Source organism: Octopus bimaculoides, chromosome 3, assembly GCF_001194135.2.
Source record: "Octopus bimaculoides isolate UCB-OBI-ISO-001 chromosome 3, ASM119413v2, whole genome shotgun sequence".
Taxonomy (NCBI): domain Eukaryota; kingdom Metazoa; phylum Mollusca; class Cephalopoda; order Octopoda; family Octopodidae; genus Octopus; species Octopus bimaculoides.
This window is the reverse complement of record NC_068983.1, coordinates 159,155,833-159,164,521: the sequence shown is the minus strand read 5'-3', so window position 1 is coordinate 159,164,521 and position 8,689 is coordinate 159,155,833. Positions and strand designations below refer to the sequence as shown.

The following is an 8,689-nucleotide window of genomic DNA, read 5'->3' as shown; positions in this document are numbered from 1 at the left end:
CCCTCAGCGTCGCCAGCTTCCGCAGTAATGGCTCGAGAGTCAATACGTACAGGAGCGGCGACAGGGGGCATCCCTGACGGACCGAACGTGCAATGTCGAAGGGTCTCGATAGACGTCCATTGACGCGAACAACCGAACGGATGTCTGTGTACAAAGCAGCCATCCAGCCGCGGAAAACGGGACCGAAGCCGGCCGCTTCGAGGACGACCTCCAAGTATCTCCTGCTTGTGTGGCAATGTGCAGAGTCCTGTTTCCAGACATAGGGTCTTCTAGCAGCCGCCCTCTTCACCCAGGGCAGCACTACCTCCTCCACACACTTGATGTAGGCCTCCTTGCTGAGTCTGAGACCGTATGGGAAGATGAATGGAAGCATAACATCGCCATCACTATTGATAACTCCAAACACCATGATGTTGACTTGATGTTTGGTTTTTATTATTCTTGGTCAGTGGTGGTTCGTTTATAGGAGCTATGGAAATGCAGCATCCCCTATTTCCACTCGATATTATCGATAACATTCAATATAATCAGTCCTTTTTTCTTTACTTCTTTCTTTATTCTTGTACGTTATATAATCCTTAAGCTTAATGTCTGTAGCCATCGCCTAGTTTATGAATAAAATACAAAAATCCTCGTATAGAACTGTGCGCTTCACAGTTCCAGCGACGCAGTGTTTGGCTGTTGTGTGCATGCTCACATGTCTGAGATAGGAAGCTTCATACAAGGGAGAGAGAGCACTGCGTGAACAACAGTGCCGGTGAAAGGTAGTGTTTCTTTTTAACCCGCGTGTGTTGTGCTTAAAAACGTGTTTATATTCTTGAATGTGATAAAGTATAGAATTAGATTATTATCCTGCTTCCAGCTTCAGTGTTGCTGCAGGATTTGAAAAATAGGGCACATTTCCCCCCACTTATTTTGTGATCAAAAACAAACAATGGCACGTACAAGCTTAAAAGTATAAAATAACAACAATTTACCCATCGCACCCTGTATGTATGTATGTATGTATGTTATCAATCAGTTTCATTTCTGTATTTCTTGTCCATAGAGAAAGAGCCGGACTCTAACATAGATTCAAGGCTCCTTCATTGGAACTTTTATCAACATCATCTAGGTATTTGTGCATATGTGTGTGTGTGTGCAGTATTTGGTGTTAGTGTATGCGCAGATTTGTATGTTTGTTTTATGGATGCGTTTTTATGTCTAGATGCATGCATATGTATTTATGTGCTAAATTTTTGGAAAGTTTTACATATCTTTACAGTTCCATTGATGGCTTGAATCTGTAGTCTTCTAATCAGCCTTTTTCTTTCAGGTTTTGAGAACCCTAATTTTTCCAGTATGTAAGTATGTATGTGTGTATGCATGTATGTATGTATGTATGTATGTATGCATGTATGTATGTATGTATGCCAGTTAATGCCTTTCAAATATTATGCCAGCTACGATTGACTGTAAGACGTGTCAGTGGGGTTTTTGATAAAGTTCTGGGATGTATTGTAGGTAGTTCTGCTCAACATTGGCAATGATGGCAACGTTAATCGAATGAGGATTTAACTTTAAACCGAGATACACTAAGTTCATATCCGAGGAAGCATCTGCTGCATTGTCAATTGTGAGCAGCAGCCAGTGTGAGCAAATCTCACTCCTGTTCGATGCCATTAATGCACGACTGAATGGGTGTCATGCATCAACAATCTCTTGACTGCCGCCATACAAACGCTACAGGAATCCAAAGATAATAAACAGCACAAAAAACAGCTCCACCATGTTTTTAACTGCATTTATGCAAGAGTTTTAAATCACAAGATACAGAAGCAACAGCACAACATTCATGTAATCACGCTTCCTAACTAGGCAGACCCCAAACTGTCGAAAATTCAAAGTTGAAATCAACTGCAGATGAACCACGACAACAGCGACCGGACTTTGAAACACTAATTCTACAGTCTTGTATTAATCCATATGTTCGTGTAGAGAGGTTTTCCCACACCTAGGTTGACACACATTTGCGAGGTGTCACAAACGGCCCTAGCCACTTGGTCCTCGGAGTGAACGCAATGAAAGACTGTACAACTTTGAAACCTGCTGAAGATAGATCTTTTTTATTTATTGATTTATCTATGTATATATTTATTTTATTTAATATAATTATTAATGTTTCTTTATTCCAGGGACCCTAACAAAAATTGGGGTGAACAAAATTTACAAGAATGGCCAGTTCACACAGCTGCACAAAAAGAGTACCTATATTTGAATGCTGATAACGTGCATAACTTATTGACTGGTAAAGGCTTGAGAGCCAAGGAATGTGCCTTCTGGAAAGAATATCTACCTCGACTAGTGGCAGCAACTTGTGAGTAGAAACTCCTTTCTTCTAGTGTCGATAGATATAAACATGCTCTGTTAATATCAATTTTACTAACATGATTACATCTGACAAGTTAGAATTTGTCTCATCAGTTTTGTTATCTATTTCTGAAATTTCATTCAAATAATTATTTCTCATTTACATACTCAGAGAACTCTCTCAGTGGAAAGTCTCTGTTTAAGATGCCGCAGGATTCATCGTGTGAAAATGAAACTTTCTGGCTACCAAAATAACGTAAACATTAATTTTTAAGAAATGCATATTTCTATTCAACGATTCTTTTCATTTTTTTTATAACAAACTTTACCAGGTCCATGCATAAAGATTCATTAGCTGTATAATGGTGTTAAACAATGAAAAATGTCATGTCTAATATATCGTTATGATATTTTTTTATTAAAATACATTCGCGAAAATACAATAACACTTTCCTTAATTCTGTATATGAAAAGATATTTCGTCTTGCTGTAAAAAAATATGACGCATTTCTCTATACTTTGACTTGACTTTATATTACATTGTGTTAGACGTTTTTTCATTAATGTATAGACACAGAGAAATGAATATTTCCTATCTCTTTGATATTAATGCATTAAGTCTGTACACTAAACTTTTTATATTCTCGTCGCTTCTATAAAATAACTATTCTATGTTATATATGTGTCTGCAAGTGTGTGTGCGTGTATGTGTGTGGGGGGGGGCGTGTGTGTGTGTGCGTGCGTGCGTGTGTGTGTGTGTATGTGTGTGTGTGTGTGTGTGTGTGTGTGTGTGTGTGTGTGTGTGTGTGTGTGTGAACATGATGATGGATCTCTTGTTTGAGAACGGCGGATAAATGTTCTGTTGTTCGGTCAACTCAACAATTTAACTTTTTAACCACCATGCAGAATGGCTGAATATCCCCCCCACACACACACACACTTGTACCCTAAATGTAATACTCAAGCAGAGTCATCGTAACCGTGTGTGAGAGTGCTTGAACCTTGAATGCACATACGATAGGCTTCTGTACAGTTTCCGCTTCTATGCAATTTCACTCAAAGTATGGGCTTATAGTAAGAGGACAGTAAAGCATATTTCTCAAAGATACCATGCATAGGGACATAATTCCTGAGATACCTTCTTATATACATATATGCATAAAATCTATTATTGTTGTTATTATTATTGTTATCATTACTATTTTTATTGTTGTTGTTGTTGTTGTTGTTGTTGTTGTTGTTGTTGTTGCTGTTGTTGTTGTTGTTATTCAGTTATATGTTTGAGAGATAAGGAATTATGTGCACTATTTACATTATTTACATTATTTACATTTGACGGATATTTGTCCTCATCTTGTTTGTTGTTAACCTAAGCGTTTCGGCTGATATACCCCTCAGCCTTCATCAGGTGTCTTGGGGAAATTTCGAACCTGGGCTCTCATTCCTCAGGTATTTTTCGATGTTATTATTATTATTATTATTATTATTATTATTATTATTATTATTATTATTATTATTATTATTATTATTATTATTCAGGTCACTGATACATCGATTAGAAAGCATTTTTTCTTGGTCATCTCTGAAAACAAGAAAAATAATATCCGGCATATTAGCCTTGATTTTTCTATCTGTGTGTATTGGCATATCCCAGGGTATGGTTGCTTTCTCATTTTCTGTGACCTTTTCTGGGGTGTGCCTATACCATCTTTTTTCTGTTGTTATTCCACAGTGTTAGCATAGCTTCCAGTGTATATAGGTTCCAACTCTATCGTGCCTGTGAATATATTCCTTCTTAGCCAGGACTGAGCAGCCAGAGACAATATGATTTATTGTTTCTTCTCCATCACCACATATTCTGCAGTTACTTGTATTTCTTTTCATTATGCATTTTTGACGATTTCTGATGGGAAGGCCTTGATTTGGTGCTGCAATTAAAAATCCTTCGGTCTCTGCTTTGAATCCTGAGCTTCTTGTGATTTTGCTTTGTCTATTTTCTGTTTAGTTTAACCCAATATTTGCCATCGTTTCATCCTGATACGTTGCTGTTCCAGTTTTAGTTTGGATTTCAGTTGTTTTACAGCTTTTGCTGTTTCTTCTTATTCTTCATAGCTGTTATGACTTCTTTTTTGCATTTTTCAGCTTCCTTAAAGACAGAAAACAGTTTTTTTTTGTTTTGTTCGTGTTTTATGGATATTTGTATCAGTTTTCCTTGCTTTTGAAGTAGGTATTTCTGTAATCCTATAGTGTTTATTTTTTAATAGTTTTCTAGCTGTATAAGGCCTCTCAATACGTTGTATATATAACCTTTCTATGTCAGATTTTGGGTGGTGCATCCTGAATCCTGTTATTATTTTATTTGTTTTCCTGTCTATTTTGGTTAGTTCATTTAGTTCAGTTAAGAATATTGTAGCTGTAACTTATAACTGTGACGGCTATAGTGTTGATACTTATTATCTTGTTTTTCGCATTGAAATTTGCTTTCAGTATTAGTCTAACTCGTATATAATATTCCTTTTTTATCTTCTCTTTCATTTGTGTATGTTGTATCATATCTAGTACATTGATTCCTAAGTATTTGTATGTCTCGCTTTGGTCTAATTCTTTTATTTCATTTGCTTTACTCTTAACTAGTTTTCGTCTTTTCAATGTTGCTTTGGCACATTTTTTAAAGCCAAATTTCATGTTTATTTCATTGGTAAATCCATGTACTGCTTAGTATTAATGTTTCCAGCTGTTTATCTTTCACAGTATAGTTTTAAATTTTCCATTTACAAGAGATAGTTGACTGTTTTGCCATAACAAGTGTATCCACATCCAGTTCTGTTTAGCATGTCAGATAAAGGTGTCAGTGCCAAGCAGAAAAGGAGGGGTGAGAGTGTGTCTCCCTGGAATATACGTCTTCTAATGGGGATAGTTTGGTTTTTATGAGTTCCTCTTTTGTCTGGAGCTATAGCACTGTTTGCCACTTATTCATGGAATGTTTTATATATTTTATGATTATTAAAGCCTTTCGATAATCAATCCAAGCTATGCTTAGATCCGTCTTTTTCCTATGGCTGTCTTCAGTTATAACTTTATTGATCAATAGCTGATCTTTACATCCGTATGAGACCTTGTAGTATCCTTTCTGCTCTTTTGGGAACAGGTTGTTTTCTTCCAGGTGTTTTCCCATTCTCTGCGATATTATTGCAGTAAAGGCTTTGTAAATTGTAGGGAGACAAGTTATCGATCTGCAATTTGTGGGTTTGCCGTTTCAGTAGATTTAGAAATTAGGATAGTTTTCCCTTCCGTAAGTCATTCAGGCACTCTCTCTGTCTCTACTAGTATTTCATTAAATTTCTCAGCCAATGTTTTATGTGCTCCTGTTAGATATTCTAACCAGAAGTTGGGGATCTTGTCGTGGCCGGGTGTCTTCCAGTTGCTTAGTTCTTGCAGTGTCTGGATAACCTCTTCAGTTGTTATAGGGGTCCAGAGTTGTTGAGGTGCTCTGTTTTGTTATTTCGATAGATCTTTTCTGAGGTTGTTCCTTTACCGACCATATTTCTTTCCAGAATTCTTCCACTTCTCTACTGTTGGTGCTGCATTGATCTCTATTTTATTTTTGTCAAGTTCTTGGTAGAATCTATTAGGGTTGGAGCTGAGCTGTTTGTTCTGTTCAAAGAAACGTTAGCGTTTTTAATAGCGACGGATTCTCTGTGCTTTGGCGAGGATATCTTGCTTTAGCTATTCTTTTACATCAGATATACCTTGTCTTGTAATTTTGTATTTACGAAGTATTTTGCTTCTACTCTTGTTACTTAGTAGTGTTGATTGTTTAGTAGTTTCGTTAAGGATTTTTATTATTATTATTATTATTATTATTATTATTATTCAGTAGTCGTATTTTTATCACGTGCTTTCACTGCATTACCGAGTACAGCTCTGTGTGCCTTGGGTATGTGCTGTGGTTTGTTTGTGATGCTCTTATTTACCGATTTTATTATTATTATTATTATTATTATTATTATTATTTTATGTTTGACTTTTGTTTTGCATTTGTACAAGTTGGATCCAAGTCTCACCCAGAGACCTCAAGATACAACAAGTTAGAAGTTCATGTAGGTGTTATGCCTAGGGTACCATATATTTGGATTTGTACAGTTTTGTTCGAGTGAATGTTTAAGAAACCATAAGAAAATTATGTGCTTGCTTTAAAATTTGAGATTTTATTATTTATTATTTATTATATTATTATATTTATTATATTTTATTATCATTATTATTATTATCATTATTATTATTATTATTATTATTATTATTATTATTATTATTATTATTATTATTATTATTATCATCATCAAAAAGGCGGCGCGCTGGCAGAACGGTTAGCTTGTTAGGTGACATGCTCAGCAGCAATTCGTCCGTCTTCAGGTTCTGAGTTCAAATTCCGCCGAGGTCGACTTTGCCTTTCATCCTTTCGGAGTCGAGAGATTAAGTACCAGTGAAACACTGAGGTCGATTTAATGGATTACTCCCATTCCTTCAAATTTCAAGCCTTGTGCCCATAGTAGAAAGGATTATTATCATTGCTGTTGTTGTTGTTATTATTATTATTATGATTATTATTATTATTATTATTATTTAGTCTAGCCCTACATACGTATATTACTTGCAACTACATGTGTGAGAAGAAAAATATTCACATAGATTCTGTAAATCATCGTGTATATCACACTGTGTATCTAACCATCCATCAGTAAATATTGCGACCGTTCCCAGCATTCATTAATGCTGACTCTGTAATTATGAATGCTCGGATAAATTTCGATTTATCCTGATGACTACTGAAAACCACGATAGCCCAGTACTAAGAAAATCTTGAATCGATGTATTATCAAGGCAGAGAAATAGAATATGATCTGCATGAAAATAATAAAATATTAGAAACAAAAAATATTCATCCCAACTGAACAGGTTTTCAAAATAAAAATGGAAATTCTTAAATATGATGTGATATTCATTTATTGATTTTTGTCTAGAAAGTGCACAACTGTTTCGTGACTTCTGGTTTTGAATCCCAGAGGGAAAATTATTTGAGAATTGAATTTTTGTTTCTTTGTTTCTTTATCTTGCTTTTGTTTTGTTTTTTTTTTCTTTCTTTCTTTTTCTTTTTATCTTGGTATTTGGTTTGAAGGCTCACATCTTAGCGTTCGGATCCCAATAGATCGGGCTTTGTCTTTCGTATTCGATAAAGCTGATCAATAAAATTGGAGTCTTGAATATGTGATGTGAATATGCCTGTTTTTGCAAAAATGTTCATTTATATTAAGAAATAAATAACATAAAACATTCAAATGCCTTCGCAATGCAATAAAGAAGAGGAATAAAATAAACACTCAACACTAAAGTTTAACGTTTATTGGAAGCTGAAACTTGGATTTACAATTTATAAAGTTTCAGCATCTAATAACTATATATTAGACGAGTGATGGAAAGCTAGAGGGTGAAATGGACGCTGCAATTGCAGGTACAGCCACAGAGTTGCGTCAGCTCTAACATTCGATCCTCAGAAGAGGAGACTTAGGTAAAAAGAAAAAAAAAAAAAGGAAATAAAAAATGAAAAGCAAAACACAGTTTTCAATTCGGTTTTTGTGCCTATCTTCATCTATGGTCATGAATGTTGAGTAATGGCCGAAAGAGAGCATCATCGCGAATACTAGTGGCCGAAATGAGATTCCTCCGAAGAATCTCGAGAATAACATTCCTCGACAGACTGCGAAACTCGGAGATCAGGGAGCATCTCCAGGTCGAGCCGCTACTTCTCTGCATTGAAAGGTACTACGGACATGGGATGAAAACGTTGCGGGGAAAGAATTGAAAGACGGATTCTTCAAACTGAGCCAACCGGCAGGAGACGTTGGAGTAAGCCAAGTATGAGTAGGTTGAAAGAACATCCATGGTCTCAGTTGGTCACACTTGAAAATTCAACCGGAAAGTGTAATGACGGTTATGTTTGATAGGATCCTATGGAGGAGATGCCTGAGGACTCTTCCTCCTCCACAAACACCACATGGATAGTGGAGCGGAGAAGACGAATGGGTGGCTTATATTGCATATGTTCACAGAAGTCTCATAACCAGATGATAGAAGAATACAAAAATAAATAATAATAATAATAATACTAATAATAATAATAATAGTAATAATAATAATAATAATAATAATCCTTTCTACTATAAGGCCCGAGTTTTGTGGGGAGAAGAACAATCTATCACATTAACCTCAGTATTTGACTGGTACATAATTTATCGACCCCCGAAAGAAAAAAGGCAAAGTCGACCTCAGCGGAATTTGAACT

General features: G+C 35.7%; 1 protein-coding gene across 2 annotated transcripts in view; it reads left to right on the top strand.

Annotated features, from left to right (window-relative positions):
- LOC106883662 (acetylcholinesterase) overlaps positions 1-8,689 on the top strand; it is a 220,706-nt gene that overhangs the window by 172,432 nt on the left and 39,585 nt on the right. For both annotated transcript variants that reach the window (XM_052966651.1, XM_052966652.1), the window contains exon 3: positions 2,175-2,356. In XM_052966651.1, coding sequence (XP_052822611.1) covers positions 2,175-2,356 — 182 coding nt within the window. The remainder of the gene's footprint in view (positions 1-2,174; positions 2,357-8,689) is intronic.